Below are 20,262 nucleotides of genomic sequence, written 5' to 3' on the forward strand. Positions count from 1 at the left end.
AATATATCTGTCGTTCGATGGCAATAAATTTTTATTTATTTATATATACGCCTAGTGGGCATTTTAAAGACATATGTATGCATATAAAATGATTATAAAAGAAAGTAGAAAGACACAATGGTATATAGTAGACTAGTAAACAATGTCTTTATATAATATATGAAAACCAACGTACCCAAGTTTAGCCTTAATTTCAAGAGGCGTAATCTGTTCGTCGAAAAGTAATTCATATTTTAGCTACTCAAAACTTTTATTTATATCCAAGAAAATTATTGTTTTTGTCTAATGTTTGTTTAAATGGCGCGATTTAAAAAACGCGGCGTTAAAAATGGCAAAATCGTGTGATTTCCTTACTTTTTCAGACAGCCTTTTAAGCCTTCCTGTATCAATCAACTGATCGAGATACGCCGTATTTAGAATTTGAATTTACCAGTACAATTACCCCATGCACCATTCATTGAAGATAAAGAACAGACAACCCTAGAAGTACTATATTTTTTCTGTTTCTTCTGGTTACTCAAAAAATACCCGAAAAATCATTGTCCCGATTGTGTTATAAACTTTCTTAAATTTTCACTGTCGTCGGCGTCGTTCGGAGCAGATCAAGTTTTTCTAGGTTACTTTGCCGATGCGGAACTGCCTCTTTCATTAGTTTGCCTTGGGCTGCTATTCTGAACCCTATCGCCGGCGCAGAGAACGATTCTTTAGCGTGTATTTACTTACTAAATTCAGAATACCACCCCAGGGTAAATTTTGGTTTATTTTTCTAGAATTTCATCGCCATGAAAAGCTATTTCAATGCGACAAGGTATCGTCTTTAAATCTTTTAAAATGAAGATATTTTGAGATGAATCAATTAAAATGTATTCGATACAAATTCGAAACAGTTAAGATGTATTCAAAATTTATTTATTGTTGCAATTTTTCTAGTTATTAAGTTTTATCTTCCTATTTGTATTTTACTGTATTTCTTTTCTGTTAAATAGCCGCTATCAGGTTTTGGTGGGTTTTTTTTGTTAGTGCCTATTTCAATTTATGTAGGAATTTTGTTAGTTTAGTTATTATTAAAATTATAATTTTATGTTGTTCTTGTACATATATTTTTGATGTCTATTGTTTGTATCTATATTGCTATTCATTTCTGTTTGTATTGTTTTTATGTTTATTGTAATTTGTAAATTCATGTAACATGTTTTTGGCCGATGTTATTATGTTTTGGTAGAAGCCCTAATAAAGGAAAAATAAATAAAATAGATTCAACACGAATTCAAAATGTATTCCTTAATTCATTCCACGTGATTCTACTTTTCAAACGTATTTCAAATCTACTTGACGCGAATCCAAAACTTTTAAAATGTGAGATTCTGCATTCAAAATCCATTCGACGCAAATAAAAAAAAAATCGAATCTATTCTAAATCCAATTGACGCGAATTTAAAGTATTGAGAATGTATCCCAAATTCATTCGACATATCAAAAACTTCATAAACGTATTAAAGCGTGCATGTGAAATATGAAAAATATACTCCAAAATTTCAATCTTAATGCTTTTTATGTCCAACAAAATCTATTATATTCCCTGTCCTTGAGGCCCGATAACAATGGGAAGTTAACAGAGTTATCTTCGACTGTCTATAAAGAAAAACCGACATTTGTGTACATTTGGAAAATTAGTATATTTGATAAAACCAACTGGTCCAAGAAGAAGTTTAAAAATTGGAAAATTGTTTTCAGGCGTTTCCTAGTATGTGAAATCATTCAGTCAGATGGATCTCTTCACAACAATAAAGATTTCAGCTCTTTAACTTCACTAAAATCAACAAATAGAAGAATTGAAAAAATATGGGTGTTCAAACATATAGGCAAAATGGTGAATGTTACACAGTGTGTTAAGTGGCTACTTAAACCAGCCAATGACAGGTCATAAGCCCTGTAAATGCCTAGACTTCCATATTCCCTTTTCTCAGGTATTCTACATCCCTGTTGTAATTTGTTAATCTATAATATTTGTCAAATAATGAAGTTAACGTCATTGAGGTGTAATATATAGAGATAACACAAACAGACCCATGACCCACGACCATCGAATGGCTTCTCCGAGACTGGGATCGAGAAGAAGTTTCCTTAAAGTCACAACTGACTCGGAGACCTCTGCAGAAAAACGCAGAGAGAACGTGTGGAGAGAGGAACTCGGCGATAGGCTCTGGAAAATGCCATCTGAAAGCACAAACACCGCCCACAATTTGGACTACCCTACGTGGAAAGTTCTCAATAGACTAATAGTCTAGGTGCAAATACAATCAACGAAGGTGGGGTTTTCTGGAGGGAGATGACGTGAACTGCGATTGTGGAGAGGTGCAGGATGATCCTCATCTGCTGCGGTGCCCACAAATGCAGTAAACTTGTGATGATAATGATTTATGGATGGCCACTGACAAGGCGATATCTGTCGCCGCACGCTGGAGTGGCAAGTGCCCACAAATGCAGTAAACTTGTGATGATAATGATTTATGGATGGCCACTGACAAGGCGATATCTGTCGCCGCACGCTGGAGTGGCAAGGTCTAAAGGCCGGACCCGATAAGTAAGTAAGTATAACACTCCATACAAATCCGAGCTAAAAAGTGGTCTCCAAAGGAAAGGGAATGACCAGTGTATGTCTTCACGTCATATCACGTTGACTTTGGCAAGCAAAACACGCAGTACAGTAAAAAACACGGACTGTTTACACCGGTCTACTGTAAATTCTATTCGGTATGTCGCTCCCTTTCGCAAACGCGTCACCCTTGTTTGTCGTTTCACCATACGCCCGACTAACTGAGCAGGACAGAGACGGATAACAAGTACTGGTAACATATTAATAAGACGTTTTTAGACATTAAAATAGCTATTTTAAATAAGTATTGATCAAGATAAGAACATTACTTACCGGTGAAGGTTTAAACCATTGCTTTTCCAGATCGATTTGTGCAGTATCTTAGCGTACATATAGGCATTTTAGTAATTGCGAGGAGAAATGTAGCCGCAGACTGCTCGCAACGGACTGAACTCCGTTCTATCAAACATATGCCCATTGGCCGCAGGTTGAGGGACCATATTTCGAACGCTAATGTTAACTAATTCAAAATGTTTTTTTAAAATTTTTTCTAATCAAAATTCTAAAAGCTGAAAATGCACTTAAAATTCTTCGACGTATATTTGGTTAAAAATTGAACTAGAAATTCAGTTGATCGACCATTTATTATAATCAACACCTAATTGAAATTATTCCAATCCTAAGTCCCAAGCAGACCTTGTAAGCCACGGCGCGTCACAAGTATAAGTTGAAAATAGGAGATAAGCTTTGATTGAATTAACGTGATGGTTGTCCAAGGTTTGTCAAAATTGAAATACATAGTAAATTTGTATATACAAATATAAAATCTAAAATTAAACTATGGGTGATACAAAAATGAGATGGGATGAATGCTTTTTACAGAATGAATGAAAATACTCACACGTAAGTTATGCTTGATCTTGAGAGTAAGATAAACGGTTATTTAAATACTATACAATTTATAATTCGAGTGTTTTAAATATTATGTAAAACGTCCATACTTAACACTCAAAACTCCTCTAAAAATTAGGAGTGTTTCACAAAAAATGTACGACCTGCGGCGGCTGAGCACCGTCCATAGTCCATGTCCACAGTCCATAAGTTTATTTAAATTCACTATCACGTGGAGTGTTCGTTTTATTTATCAGTTTATTGTATTCACAGCATTTTATTGTAATGTTCACCGACAGCGCGAGAAGATTGAATAAATAACAACTAAAATCATTCTCGAAGCGACCATTTTAAAAGCTGCCATCTTGTATTTGTTTCCCCGTCAAGTTTCGATGTGTCGAACACACTTCCACAAATTGACATTGCGTAGATTAGCACAGTAGCGAGGCGCGGGGCTCTCAGGTACACCCGCACTTCTCGACGACCATCGCCGGCAGAGAGTTGAGCGCGATGTTGAACTCGTGCGTGAAGTGGAGGAGGGATATAGCGCTCATCTTCCTCGGGGTGCAGCAGGGGCCGCCGTAGCCGGCGGGGGCGGCCAGGTGGATGACGTGCGTGCTGGGGTACTTCTGCAGGAAGGCGTACGGACAGTCGCCCATGCAGAAGTTGGCCTCGTATGTCTTGGGCGCGATGATCCAGTCCCAGCCGAACTCCTCGAAGTCCACCTTGAGCGGGTAGCGGCAGCAGCGCGTCTCTTGGCTGTTGTCGTTGCAGTTGAGGCCCACCGTGCGCTTCGTGCGCCGTCGGGACGTGTCTTCCAGGAAAACCTCCAGGTAGGGCATCTGAGGCAGGAAACACATATTGTCATCGGGAATTACTAAACTCAAGATAAATTACCGCAACCATGCAGAAGTGAGGTGATGTGCTTGCAGATTTTCTTTGACTGGTAGCAAAACCTCTTTGACTAGATTTGTATTCTAATATCCCTTGCCCTTGTTATTTACATCTAAAAAACTCCCTTAGAAGGAAATCCAGCCAGTCTGCAAACATTTGGATATGCTCAAAACATTGTTGAATTAACTATCTGGTAAAAGAAGAAGTATGAAAATTGTTTTCAGGCGTTGTCTAGTAGGTAAATAGGTTCAGCCGGATGAATCTCACCCACATGGTAAAGGTTTCAGCTCTTTTACTTTTTGTAACTTTTGTAAGTCAACAGATGGAAGAGTTGAGGAAATGCAGATGTTACACAGTCTGTAAAGTGGCCACTGAAACCTGCCAATGACAGGTCATAAACCCTGTAAATGCTTAGACTTCTATAATCCCTTCTCAAAAATGTTTTCCCTCTCTGTTGCAACAAATTTAGACGTTTGATTAGGTTTGCAAAAAGTTAATCATCACAAAATGTGTCTTATAAAGGATTAAATGCTTTGGTAATAACATTACGAGAAATCATAGCTTTATAGAATATGAAAAAAGATTTTACTTGGTGTGAAAAAAGACAAATCTATCAAATCATGTACTAAAGATCTGCATAAACTGAATTTTGCGAGGTTTACAGAAGAGTAAAAACAAAGCTTGATATTTTTCAAGAAGTTTCAGATTCTGTAGAATTGCTAAATATATGTCTATTGTACTTCAATTCAGAAAATGTATTTCTAAGTCTTCAATTCAACTAATCAACTCTTGTATATTGCGAGTACTTCTATATGGGTGCGAATCTTACCACCTTACCAAAGCTCAAAACACCAAACTTCTGAGTTTTGAAAGTAAGTGTTTGAGGAGGTTATTGGTCATAAGGTAAATCGATTTTAAAACTATTATTGAAGTCCGGGAATGGACGTAGCAGCCTCCTATGACGAGCGTCTTGAGGATGAGGCGGTGGACCTGGCTTGGACACGTGCTGCGCATGCCTCAGGAGAACCTACATCCAAGTTGCCTCTTATTTACACCTGCGAGCTCCCGCTTTCCTTGAAGGCCGACGATGGCGATCTTTCTACTTTGTTCGGTGGAACTAAGGGACGCGGAATTGATGTGGAAGGAGGCAAGAGTGCTGGCTGGCGAATGGGTCTCCTGGATGGAAACATGTGTAGGGTCCATAGTCCATAGTCGATGACAAACACGTGTTAAATTAGTTCACCTAAAAAGACTAATGACCGACGATGCAATGTCATCATTTTCAATCGAATCCAATACATTCGTAAAATGCAACTCTGAGTATTTCACATGAAATCAGAGGGTATCGTTCTACAGTACATTCACATCGTCCCTACCATAAAGAAACGAACTACAAAGGAACGTCGTCTATAAAGAGACCAGGGGACGCAGCCAACGTCAGTCAGTTCAGTTCACGTCAGACCAGCTCGACGACATCACACAGTTCCAGCTTGTAGTTCAAGTGCAGTCTCTTCCACTCTCCATCGCCTCAATACTCGTGCTACTCAACCAAGTGCTGTATCTTATTTGCCATGTAATAAATACGCATCAAACAGCAACCTCGTGTCTTCTCTGTCGATCTCTAACTGGGGTAGGAACTCCAACCCAACACCTAGCAACCTAAATTCTACACATGTTTGGCAATTTTACAGAATCTGATAGCTTCTTAAAAAACATCAAGCTTTGTTTTTGCACCTCTGTAAACCTCGCGAAATGCAGATTCAACAGTGTGCGTAGTGACCGTTGAGATATTTAATCGTCTTTTATTTCTATGGTAAATTACGATGGACTTCCCCTAAGAATTTTCACTAAAAAACTTGGATGTTAGATATGTTCTCCTATGGAATGTCCATTCTTTACCTTACTTTCATCGATCAATACGGACTATTGTAGTTGATAGCTAGTTACGTACATATTATGGAGATGTGGAGTTAGTCCAGTAATCATCGCGCGCTATTGTTCATCAATTTTACGACGGTAGTAATGAAATCTATTAAATCAGACTAAAAATACTACCAGAGGCAAACGACCTATCAATGATAAGCCGATACAGAAGGTCATACAATAGTTGGCCATTCTTTGCTGTGTCTGATATTATAAATACAATAAAAGATTTTAAATTTCTTGGTATTAAAAATAAGGAGAATACCCCTCATCTACTGTAAAGTGTCGCCTTCACATCAGCAGTTTTACAGTATTGACAGTCGAAAAACTGTCCAATCAACGGAATTTTGCCTTTGCCGTTGGTCAGCCTAGTCCTAATCTAAGATTAATAAGCTTAAAATTGTATATAATAATAAATACCGTATCTAAAAATATGAGATCTAAAAAGTGCATAAAATATTTGGGCGTAACGTTCGACTGCCTAATTCATATTTTTTATATACATTACATCTATATATTTTTTTTTATTGAATCATTGTCAGTCTAACTAGGGTTAATACATACATTTTTTTTTGTTTTAATTTCACAATATATCTGTACCTTAGACGATAAAACATGGGAGTCCATTTTTTACCGTTTGGAAGTCAAACATGCAGAAATTATCGTAATAAATAAACTTTTTAAGTTGAACTAAAAATCTGTAGTCCAATTTGTTTTAACGCAATAAACATCAGTAGTCCCAAATACGCTTTTTCAATATGTGCAATGTAATTAGAGAGGAATTAAACTATCTATGTGTAAATATTTTATTTATTTGTATGCACATGTATATTACTAATCTTTCCTGTTGTTATTATTTCTGCATATTCATTATTTTTACAAATTTACGTCTGCGTAAATCTTTACCATCAAGCCACAGAAAGTGGCTTGGTGTGATTTGAGTTACTTGCAAAAATAAAAAAAAAGAATTAATTGGAATGTTAAAAGTGTGAAAACGTATATTAATAGTCAAATTTAAATACTATTTTACTACTACTACTATCCTGCCATTTCCCCGTAGGGGTAGGCAGAGAGAATGTACCGCCACACACGTCTATCCTGGCATACATTCTTAGCTTCTTCCACATTCATACATTTTGTCATACATGGCCTTCGGTTCAGTCTGCTTTTGGCGTGACCAGACTTAAGATTTTGGTTTATCTGATCATGCCACGTCTTCCTTGGCCGTCTTCGTGTCACGTTACCGTTCATTTTAGCCATATATACTTGTTTTACTATTCTTTCGTCGTCCATTCGTTCTACGTGACCAAACCATCTCAGAGACCCTTTCTTAATCTTATCAGTTATACTTGACTCAGATTTACACTCTCGCCTGATTTCATCATTCGTAACCCTGTCATTCGTAACGTTATATTATATTAAAAGTTCTTTAAAGGTTGACGTTATTGGTTTAAAAATTACGATGTTTTGGAAATCGCACAATCATAAAGTGTCCTTAACATTTCGTCCAATGTGACTCCCGTGGTTTATCCTTTAAGGTACAGAAACATTGCATATCAAATGAACGTAGTTATGCAGAAAGCAGCGAGTCCATAATTTTGGAAAAATAATATGTTGGTGTTATCGGCCGCAGTAAGGGCAATACTTTTCGCTAAAAACAGCCAGGCCGCTTTCGTACAAAAAACTGTAACAATCACCCTTTAAAAATAGCGTTGATCAAAAACACGACATTTCGCAATTTGCAGGAAATACCCATAGCGCTAGAAAAATCTTACGGGAAGATTAATGTTTTCAGAAATCTAGTTCTCTTAACTAAATAAAAATGGATAAATACATCAGTATTTTAATATTTTAAATTCATTAATTTAAAAATACCTGTAATAAAAAAAAAACTTATTGTTTTGATTCAGAATGCCACCTCATTCATTCAAAGTTTGAATGAGGCATTTAATATTAGATTTGGTTGTTTTCTGCAAAATGCCTATTTTAGGTTGTGCGGTCAGCCAGACTTCAGTACATAATTAAATTATTTTTTAAGTTATTATAACAAACGAATTAAGTTATCCTGTACAACTAAGTACACTAACATGTTCAATATTCACAGTTTTTTAGGGCCAGACCGTGAAACTTTAGAGGAACATTCCTCAAGGTAAGCTTTAAAAAAAATCGAAATAAAATTTTCCAAAAACTCGTTAAAAAAAAAATATTTATGATCTGAAAATGGAGTGAATCTTTAATTTCCCGGACAAGTATCCCTTCCGCAAACCCTTACCCCTCCCTGACAAAAAAATGCGATAAAAACGTATTGGACCAACGAAGCGATACACACCAGACGCGGACAAGGGAATCGGCTGGGTAGGAGTTTATGGAGATACCGCTTGTCCGAGAAATTAAGCATTTACTAAATATTGAGATTATAATTTTTTTAATTAAATAAAAAAAAGACTTTTTGGAAACATTTTGCTAGGATTTTTTTTAAAGCTTACCATGAGGAATATTCCTCCACAGTTTCGCGGTCTGGCCCTAAAAAACCGTGTATAGTGACACAATATACATATATGATACATTAGAGTTTTACTAGGGCAGGCTGTTTTCTGCAAATTGCACATCTTAGGTCCTATGGTCAACTAGACTTTAAAAACAATTAAAACTGGTCAAATGCATGATAAAATATTTTTTTGTAGTATAAAAAAAACGAACGTATGTATTATTTATCATTGTTTAAAGTAAAAAAACACCGCAACTGTTGTGTAGATTTGATTATTAACTCTTTTCACAAAAGTGATATTATTTCAGTTTCACTTTTGTATGGCTGGCTGCTTTCTGTATAAAACTGCATTCTACAGGGTGTTCTTTAAACCTCGTCACATCCGAAACCACGATGATCAGTATGGACAAGAAGACATATTGCCATATTTAAAAAATATTTAAAACAAAAATTTTATAAATATATTCGGTTGTCGGCGTATCAGACTCCTCTCTCCCCCCTCATTTCTCCCCTGCAGAAGTAAGCAACCATCTACCAGAAGTCAAACTACAGGATGGGTCATGGGGTCTACCACAAACTCTGGCCAATTCGGGCAAAGAAATTTCAGGTTTCTGGGCCCCAAAATATTCAATTTGCTACCCGAACATTACAAAACCATGACCCGAGTTCAATTAAATAAATTTGTAATAAAAATTACTGGATTTAGGTAGAGAAAAATCGGAAAACTTACTAAAAAACATTCTACAATAATAAATGGTATATTTATTGCATAACTTTATAATAAATTAACTAGGAGGTAGTAATGTTATTGTTTATTTTGCATAAAAATGTCTGCCTTAAAACAGGTTGTACCTAGTTAGGCAGACTAGACATAATCCAGAGAAATCTATTACTTAAGTATGTATGTAGTAGATAAAGAAATTGTAATTTTTGTAAATAAACTTTTTTTGATATTTAATTTTTAAAAATTTTATTCGTTCCAAAAAATTTAAGTGTCAATATGTGCTCATACTGATCCTCGTGGTTTCGAATGTGACAGTGTTTAACGAACACCCTGTATGCGGGGTGCAGTGCTCACATTGTCGACGTCCCCTTTGCCCTCGGGCACCGCCAGCCGGCGGCGCTCCGAGTCCTGCGCGCGCACCACCAGCCCCAGCACGCTGCGCGGCAGCAGGAACCACTCGGCCAGCGCCCTGGTGACGTTCACCTTCAGCCACTTGCCCCGCAGCTGCTCCGCGCGCGACATGGCCGCGTCCGCCGTGGCCACCACGCTCGACGTGAACACGTCGTTGTTCTTGGTCACGCGGCTGACCTGCGCACGGATCGAATCATTAGGACATTTATCAATTTATTACATATACGGCCTAAGCCAATTACAACATATATATTATGAAGAAACACACGTACAAGAAACTAAATAAAAGAACATAAATCGGGTTGTGGTCCTGTGGCTAGTGTTTCGGACTCATGGACCAAAGGTCCGTGGTTGGAATCCCACTCTACCCAAACTTGATTCCCATTTTCTAATAGTGAGTTATTTACAACTCGTGGAAAAATGGTCCTCAAAATGAAATATTTGGGTAAATCATAAGAACGAAAATACTTATTTAAAAAAAAGGTATGTACGAATCTAAATCGTATTCTATCATTTATTTATTTATTTTAATTTATTCATTTATGACATATAAGGCCTAAGCCAATTACAACAGTTAATAAATGAAGAAACTCATGTACAAGAAACTAAATAAAAAGAACATAAAACTATGTAGCAAAGATATGTATAAATCTAAATCATATCCAAACATTTATTTATTTATTTTAATTTATTCATTTATTACATATACGGCCTAAGCCAATTACAACAGTTAATAAATGAAGAAACAGATGTACAAGAAACTGAATTAAAGAACATAAAACTATGTAGCAAAGATATGTATAAATCTAAATCATATCCAAACATTTATTTATTTATTTTAATTTATTCATTTATTACATATACGGCCTAAGCCAATTACAACAGTTAATAAATGAAGAAACACATGTACAAGAAACTAAAAAAAAGAACATAAAACTATGTAGCAAAGATATGTATGAGTTTAAATCGTATCCTAACATTTATTTATTTAACTTTACAATACGCCCAAGGGGCATTTACAAAAATTATACGGGTAAGTACAAACATAGTAAGTAATAATTTTGAAAATAAAGAACACTTTTTTTGTATACATGTAGAAACAATAAAAAGCAAACTGCAATGAAAAATAAAGAGTGAAACTTTGAATAATAAAAAAGAAAAAAAAAATGGAAATAAGAAAAATGTTAGGAATTGAAAAGCAAATTGTAAATAACTTGTTAAGAATTTAAACAATACACACACACACACATATATATATACTGTGTGTTATTTAAACCATGTCACATCTGAAACCATGATGATCAGTATGGGCAAGAAGACAAATTAGCATATTTAAAAAAATATTTAGAACAAAGATTTTTTTTAAAATAAAATATTTAAAAAAACAAATAGTTGCTTACTTCTGCAGGGGAAAAGTAAGGAGAGCGCGGCGCAGTATCAGACTCCCCCCTTCCCCCTCCTCGTTTCACCCCTGCAGAAGTAAGCAGCCATTTGCTTTTTTTGATATTTGATTTTGAAAAAATTTATTCGTTATAAAATAATATTTTAATGTGTCAATATGTCTTCTTGCTCATACTGATCATCATGTTTTCGGATGTGACAGGGTTTAATGAACATCCTGTATATATGTATAAAAAATTAGTATTAACAATTTAATGTTAAAAACAAATAATAAAAATTAGTTAATATATAAGATAACAATATAATATATGGTTCACAAAAATATTTGATAAATTAATTTCAGAAAGAGATAAGATAATAATAATACACATCAAAAACAGAGAAAAAATTGCCTTGAAAAAGAAAGTTTTATTACGACTTTCATAATTAGTTTTAATCAGTGCATTCAATGACATTTTAAATGAATAATGGTTCTTTTAAAAATGTCTAAATCACAAGTAAATTTGTTAGCGCGGAACGGAGAGTTTTGTGCATAGTTAGTACCTACGTATGTAGTTGCAAACAACTCCGTACTTCTACAGCCCTTAAAATGTAACATGATTAGAATGACAGTTGTCAGTAAAAGTGACGACATAACTTTGTAGTAACGTCAAAGGAGTTATTTATATTGACACACGAAAAATCATTTGTATCTGGCGTGTTAATTTATTTTTTTATTACAATGCTTGAAACATTAATATATAAAATCAGCTTTAAAACTGAAAAAAAAACTAAAATAAACCTAATTATTAACGACGTTCTTACAAGGTTACATCATTTTGCAAAAACTTAGAGATGGGACAAATTGATCAATAAATTGATCGAATAAAAAAAATTTTGTTTGATGTTGCTCATGAAAGAAAAATTAATGTCTCTTTTTTTGGTGAACAATTATGTTTAACACACTATAATGTGCTTGTTTTTTCGTTTTTCATATCAATTTTCGGAAACAGAGTTTCATGATTGCATAAAATAACTGATAAAATCGATTTGATCAGTGATCAGTAATTTCCTATCACCAATGAAATTAGTTTGACAGCTGTCATTCTAATCAAGCTATATTTTAAGGACTATAGTGACTCGATTTGGTATTTAAAAGTAAATAAGATTCAGGAGTTTACAACAATCGAGCTCTGAATTAAAATATCATAATTTATTTTTCTACGATCTTTTAATAAAATAAAATTTTAAGTGTAATAGATACGTGTAATTTATGTTATCGAAGGGAATATTTCATTTAAAATTTACGAATCTCAAATACTTTCTTTGAATGCTCTCTATGTTTCTAATGTGTAATTTATACTGAGGTGACCACACAGTGAAATTATATTCTAACTGACTACGAAAATAAATGTAACCTGGGTGGCACCCTTCAGTCTTATGATCAGCGCCTAGAACATTTTGTTCTAGATAAATTGGAATTTAGGAGACAGATTTTAGACATAATATATATTTATTAAATAATTGATTGTATTGCTGATTCTACATTTTGTTTAGAGAATGTACCCCTTACTGTCCTCAGTTGGCGATTGAGATCGTACACAACATTTTATCTTCCAGCCTTCAATAATAATATGGCGCACTTTAATGCATTATCACGTATATTAAGATTGTATAATAATGTAGAAAGTGATGCTGATGTTGATATCTTTAACGATACATTAAAACAATATAGGAAAACTGTAACGCAATTTATAAAATCAAATAGTCACTTATGTTAGTTAGGTAAAATAATTTGTAATAACCTGTTAGTAATAATTTACTGTAATAACTTTTATAATAATCACGGAATTCAATTAAGCTAGCCAATTAAAAAAAAATACTTTTAACTTTTTTTTCAAATGTAATTGATGAACAATATCTAAAATAACAATTTGTGATTATTATACCAATGTCATATGTATTGTTTATTGTTTTTAAACTAAAATAAATAAAATTGAATTTAAAAAATAAATAAACTGTATATTTTATATAATAATTTATATCTAATTATTTTTTTTACATTGTCTTCTTTGGAATTTTATGATTTATTTTGTTTTTCTGAATTGTTATTCTATTGCATCACATGATATTATAATTAAATTAAATTAATTTTACAATATATTTTTTATTGTTAATTATTATGGCTTAACACAGACACTTTAAAAGGTTTATTAATATTTAAACGAGTGTAATTTTGAATGAATAAATTAATAAATAAATAATGAAAAAAAAATATTTTTATGTGCCAATATGTCTTCTTGCTTATACTGATCATCGTGGTTTCGGATGTGACAGGGTTTAATGAACACCCAGTATTTAGATTGCTCCTAACAGCAAAAAAAGGGTGAAATTTCACAGGGCCCGAGATTCTAATAATTCAAATGAGGCCCGAAGGGCCGAATTTCCTATCCTGTAGCTTTACTTTCTATTTATCGAATAATGTTCGCAAGGACCTGCACTGTGACGGTCAGGAGCTCGTCCGCCCCGGCCGCGCCCTCGGCCCCCGGCTCCGGGTCCTGGCGGGGGCCCGCGTCGCGTATGTACACGTGCAGGAAGGCCTCCGTCACCTGGTTTTGCATCACCTTCTCGGCGAACCTGTAGTACAGCACGCGGTTGCTCTTCCACAGGTGGCGAAATCGCTGCTCTGCAAACAGAATCACGTCTGGATTGCCAGCCAAGCAAAAACACAAGGGTAAAAGGCGCTTAATACATTTTTTCATCCCACTTAGAAATATACTTAAAGTCCCGGACTTGAAACACCTGTACCATGCACTGGCAAATTCTGTGTTGACTTACGGTCTAATTGGTTGGGGAGCTTGCACAAAAACCGCCCTTGAACCTGTAGCAATTGCACAGAAATCTTTAATCCGAGTCATCTTAAAAAAAACATTTCGCTATCCAAGTGACTTGCTCTTCAAAGAATTCAGAGTACTGAATATTATTCAACGGTATATATTGAGAACGGTAGTGGTTACACACATAAAGAGAGACATTTACCCAAGCGTCAACCACAACCATAATACAAGATACTCTAATAGGGATCTGATACTAAGTGAAGGGGTCAACACTGTTCTGGCATCGAGACAACACTATAACGTAGGCAAAAAGGTCCATAACCTTTTGCCAGAATCGTGGAAAGACGGGAGTGTTGTCAAGTTACGGAAGGTGTTGACCTCGCTCTTTCATGACATTGGTCGTAGGGAGTCAGAAAAGTTGATGCATGCCACGGATTGGAGAACCTTACTGGATGTCAAAAATATAATATAAAAAATAAGGAATAATTTAAAAAATATATATTTATAGATGACAACCATGAAGTTTCGCATAAATAAATTGTCTATGTTTTTATGAATGTATGTATGTGTATGCGCATGGGTGTATGTACGTGTGTGTGTATGTACATGTGTATATATGTGTATATTTATATATACATGTGTGTATATATGTGTATGTCTGTATGTATATGAATCAAAATGTGTATCCGAATAAGTTTATATTTTGTTTGTCTGTGCTCTATATTAATTTGTTAAGTATTATAATATATTAAAATGTAATTGCCTAGCTTGGAACGGGGTATGTACCCTTGTTAGCTGGGCAAAGTGAATATGGAATTGTATTTTGATAAAAAGTGTGAATAAATAAATAAAAAAATAAAAAAAACTAAACTTTTGCAGGTAAAGAAATATTGCGCTGTACGAGAATTATTTTGAAAAGGGAATACGCTGGATCCTCTTTTTACACGAGAATGCGTTCGACACAGTACCGCGTAAAAGCCTATACTCAAGAATTAACAGTGGCGCATACGTTTAAAAAAAAATCACAATTCTGCTTTTGTTTTAAACGAATTTCTCAAATCACCCAATTTTACTTTTTTGATAATATTATTTGTACCTTAAAGCTGAATAAAATTTACTTGTCTTATATGTCTAGAGTCTATTGTTGCATTTTGGAAGGCCTCGATAACTGCCCATTTTTCAACTAGAAGAAGATCAGATAAGATCTGTACGTTAAAGCCGAAATGCTGGAAGTCAAATTTGGTAAATTATTCAGGAGAGCGGTTTGAAGTTGTAAAACTGTTTCAAATGTATCTCTCAAAGTAAAAACGCAATGTATCGCTGTTTTTTTGGATTTATGGGCTTTTGAAAAGAATATTTAAGAAAAAAACATTGACTATCAAATAACTATAGAACTTTAATTTTTTTTGTTCTAACCGCCCGGATCGCGCCTAAACTCCTCCTCGGACTTTATTAAAAAAAGTAATGTAGAATATTGAATGCAAAACAATGTATTCATAATACTTTCTTCAGGTAAAAACATTGATTTACGTGCCATTAATTTAAATATTAATTATTTATGAAAATTACAGGCTAAAATAAATTTTATGACATGCTATTATTACAATATTTGAGTTTGTCCAAATGTTCGTAGACAAAAGACTGGATTCCCTACTGGTCTAAACTGACAACTAATGGATGCACCTCTCGTGTTTTAGAACAAGCTATTTCAGTAGTGTTAAACATGAGGACTCCAATGTTTTCAGCGTTAATAGAATCTAAATATATATATAAATATACAAGGGACATTCACTATTCAATTTTGTAAAAATGTGACTTCTTGGCTTTCAGCTTTAAGGTACAGAAATATATGTGGCATGGATCTATAAAGGCCAATGTATATAAACTAGTTAAATATACACGTAAACAAAATACAACAGAGACGAAGACAATTTAAGAGAGGGGAATATAGACGTCTAGGCATCCACAGGGCTTATGACCTGTTATTGGCTGGTTTAAGTGGCTACGTGACACACTGTGTAACATTCACCATTCTGCCTATATTAAAACATCTATGTTCCTCCAATTCTTCCATCTGTTGACGTTTGTGATTTATATGATTGAATTATTTCACCTACATACTGGGCCACGCATGAAATTATATTTTATTTGGACCAAAAATATTGTTAATAAATACACCTGGGCCCTGATTGCAATGGGAAGTTGACAGAGTTATCTTCGACTGTCTTTAAAGAAGAACCGAAATTTGTGTACGAAAATGAGTATATTTAAAGTATCTTTGTAGGTATTGAACATGTTTAGAAGACAAAATTGTGTTCATATTCTGCTTTTCATACAGATAACTTAATTTTACTTTGTGGATAAAATTGAAGATACATACTAACTTTCCATTGTTATAGGGGCCCTGCTTCAAGAAAAAGTATATAAATTGAAAAATAATTTCAGGCGTTGTCTGGTATGTTAGGCGAAATAATTAAATCATATGAATCTCACCCGTAACAACAAAGATTTTAATATTTTTAATTGAATCGGCATTCACTTCGTAACACTTCATTATAAATTATTATGAAAATAAAACTTTGTTATCAGTGTTACACAATTTTATTCTTTTACAAGAACACAACTATAGTTTCGGGAGAGCACTCCTTATATCACCCGTCCATGGGAGGAGTGCTCTCCCGAAACTATAGTTGTGTTCTTGTAAAAGAATAAAATTGTGTAACACTGATAACAAAGTTTTATTTTCATAATAATTTACAAAGATTTTAGCTTAAGAGCTAAACTTCACAAACGTCAACAAATGAAAGAATCGAAGGAATTTAGATGCTTAAATAAAAGTAGAATGGTGAATGTTACACGATGTGTAAATTGGCCATTTAAACCAGCCAATGACAGATCATAAGCCCTGTAAATGCCCAGACTTCCATATTGCCTTCTCTAAAATGTTTTCCATCCCTGTTGAAATTGGTTAATCTTAATGACTCCTTAGGGGGTGAAATCCAGTCTTTTGTCTGCAAACATTTGGACAAACTAAAAAAAATGTAATCAGGTTATCGCTTTAACTAGCCAATGACGGATCGTAAGCCGTGTAAATGTCAAAACTTCCATATTCCCTTTTCAAATGTGTTTTTTTTACTTTCTGTTGTAATAAATTTAGATCTAATAAGGTTTCATATAAAAATATTATAAAAACAGGACAAAAATTAGGCATGGGTTACACCTTTAGTCCTTAAAATATAGCTTGATTAGAATAACAGTTGTCAGCAAAAGTAACGACATAACTTTGTAGTAACGTCTAAGGAGTCATTTAAATTGACACACAAAAAATCATTCGTATCTGGCATGTTAATTAAAAAAAATAATTGAATGATTGACATAAATCAATATAAATATATAAAATACGCTTTGAAACTAAAAAAAACTCAAATAAACCTAATTATTAACGACGTCCTTCAAGGTTACATCATTTTGCTAAATTTTAGAGATGGGAAAAGTTTATCAATGTAAATTGATCGAATAAAAAAAAATTCATTTGAAAAAAATTCATGAAAAAAAGTATAAATGTCTTTTTTTGTGAATAATTGTCTCAAACACGCTATAATAGGCTTGTTTTTGCGTTTTTATATCAATTTTCAGAAATAGAGTTTCTAAAAAACGTATAAAATCAATTTGATCGGTACATGATCAGTGATCAGTAATTTCTCATCACTAGTGACATTAGTTTGGCAGCTGTCATTTTAGTCAAGCTATATTTTAAGGACCATTGTGCCTTAGTTAAAATATGCTTCTTTGATCGTATTAAGCAAGCAGTTCGAGTGTACGATTAACCATAATTTCATATACATATTTACCTAGTTCATTTAACCAATCGTGTAACTTATCGTATTATCTTAAGACAATTTTCTAAAAATAACCGCGTTACGGAGTTAACTTATTCCAATAATTAATTAGAATTAGCGTATTTACACATTCATGCAAGAAGAGTTAAATTAAGCATAAAATGAATTATTAATCTCCAGGCGTTGGAATAAAATGCGATTAAAAAATAATATAATATTTTATAATTAGTTGTCGCTGTGATTGTGATGCGCTCATGACCTGCCATAATTCACCGAACAGAGATAGTGCTGAGTACTACACACTACATAAAGGCACCAGCCGTACAAATATCCCACACTATTTGAATTCACCCTGTAGCCGCCACTACAGAAAAACCCAAGCGGCGTGAGATGTCTGCATACAAATTGATTCAAGCGTCACCGTGTATATTCAAAATAACCAGCTCAAAAAACATTTGAAACATATAATATAACTGAAGATACATATTAAACTCCTCAATAGTTTCAACATTCGCGAGCTGGATATTTTTCCTTTCATACAAATGATCGTGAATTTGAAAAGGATATTGAGTTTTCCAAGATCTTGCATTGATTCTTGATTGTCTGGTCTAAGTGAAGTCCACCTGTGAACAAAAAAATATATTCATTAGTTAAAAAATTATAAAAGATTTTTTAAAGAATTTACGGCTTCGTGGTGTGATGGTCAGCGCGTTAGCCTACCGAGCAAGAGGTCTCGGGTTCGATTCCCGACATGGTTGAAATGAAATATTTATTTTAAAAGGTGTTTCACACCCGAAAAAAAGGGTGTTTTTACACTAGAATATTTTATAGTCCCTGGACTGGTACTTGAAGCGTATGACTGATCATCTTACCTTCATGTAACAAAAATGATCAAGATACGCTACGATTGGTGTACCAATGCAGTGCCCTATGCACTATTAGGTACGGAAAGGGGATGATAATGATTTATTTACTTTTTATTTTATTTTTTTTAAATTATAACTTTTAGTTTTTTTACAATATAAATAAGAGGTAAAACAGAGTATTCAAAAAACAATAATAACATAGCAATGAAATACATATGAATAGTAAGAATAGTAAAAAAAAAACCCACAAAGGCATGGCCTGCTCGTGGGTACACAAGAAATGTTAATGAACTCAACAATATTTTGAGTTTGTTCAAATTTTTGTAGACAAGGACTGGATGAGTTTTTTTTAAATGAATTTTTGCTCTTATAATAAATAGACAGGTAAAATTTTTTTCTAAAGAAAAAACCAACATATTTTGTAAAAAAATTAGGAGGTACTTTATTATAATTTTATAATTAAAAAAGATTTTAAAAAACATAAAAATATTCCTTATTATTAAAGGATAACAATATATATCGTAGGAAAAAAGGGTTAATATGTTTAGTTTGAATCCAGGATAGCGTGTTTTTTTTTAATGAAGGAAAATTTTGAAAGTTTGGTATTAACGAAATATTATTTATATTTATTTTATCTTAATTTATTTGGGAAACCAACAGTTCTACATACATAATTATAGTAAACAAACAGATATAGTGTATAAAGTCAGAACTAATAACAGATTTCCACAAAGTATACAAAGTTAGTAAAGAAAATATATTACATATTATATAAATACATATAAGTTTATACATACAAAAATGTTATTTTTATGAACTCGTGTATATTTTTCAATAATCAAAGAAAACATATTTTTTTAATGATCTGTAAGTTATTGTAAATTCGGCGGGATTAGAACAAGGATGCTTGAAGAGAGGATAAGGAGGGGAAGGGAGATGTACATATTTATTTATTTTTATAATGTCTATCAGTAAAGAAAGAAAATAAAAAAAATGGGCATATAAAATATGCATGTCTCTGTGCTAGCTTCGTTTACAATGTGGTATTTCTAGCTATATCCAAATTTCCTGCAATGGTCTCTTCCCTTAGATAAAACCCAAACTTATACACTTCTCTTGAAAATTGCTACGTAAGTTAATAACAAATACTAGCCGGCCATTGCCGATTGTCACATGCTAGGGAATTTGGCCCTTCGGGCCTCGGTTGATTTAGGGCACCTTAAAATATCGCCATTTGGGCCTAACAATTTATTTTTTGCTGTTCTGAGTAATTTAAATGTAATAAAGAAGAATCGGTCACCCAAAATAATGCTACCAAAAATCACATTAAATTTATAAATATTAACATTTTACAACAGAGATGAAGAACATTTAAGAGAAGGTAATATAGAAGTCTAGGCATCTACAGGGCTT

General features: G+C 33.7%; 1 protein-coding gene across 1 annotated transcript; it reads right to left on the reverse strand.

Annotated features, from left to right (window-relative positions):
- Nucleotides 1-1,153: 1,153 nt before the first annotated feature.
- Nucleotides 1,154-14,172, reverse strand: LOC148283530 (growth/differentiation factor 8-like). Its single transcript, XM_088243712.1, has 3 exons — nucleotides 13,803-14,172; nucleotides 9,871-10,104; nucleotides 1,154-4,329 (listed from the first exon to the last, which is right to left on the reverse strand). The coding sequence occupies exons 1-3, from the start codon at nucleotides 14,067-14,069 to the stop codon at nucleotides 3,946-3,948; spliced, it is 885 nt and encodes a 294-aa protein (XP_088099838.1). The 5' UTR covers nucleotides 14,070-14,172; the 3' UTR covers nucleotides 1,154-3,945.
- Between the last annotated feature and the right edge of the window lie 6,090 nt (nucleotides 14,173-20,262).

Source organism: Micrasema longulum, unplaced genomic scaffold (genome assembly GCF_059751315.1).
Source record: "Micrasema longulum isolate JH-2025_06_02 unplaced genomic scaffold, ASM5975131v1 h1tg000225l, whole genome shotgun sequence".
Classification (NCBI taxonomy): Eukaryota; Metazoa; Arthropoda; class Insecta; order Trichoptera; family Brachycentridae; genus Micrasema; species Micrasema longulum.

Excerpts from the sequence above, each read along its gene's own strand:
- LOC148283530 (XM_088243712.1), bottom strand. The coding sequence starts at position 14,069 with ATGAAAAAATGTATTAAGCGCCTTTTACCCTTGTGTTTTTGCTTGGCT. Across the intron at positions 10,105-13,802 it reads TCCTGACCGTCACAGTGCAG|GTCAGCCGCGTGACCAAGAA; the intron begins GTCCTTGCGAAC and ends ATCCGTGCGCAG. Across the intron at positions 4,330-9,870 it reads GCAAAGGGGACGTCGACAAT|ATGCCCTACCTGGAGGTTTT; the intron begins GTGAGCACTGCA and ends TTCCTGCCTCAG.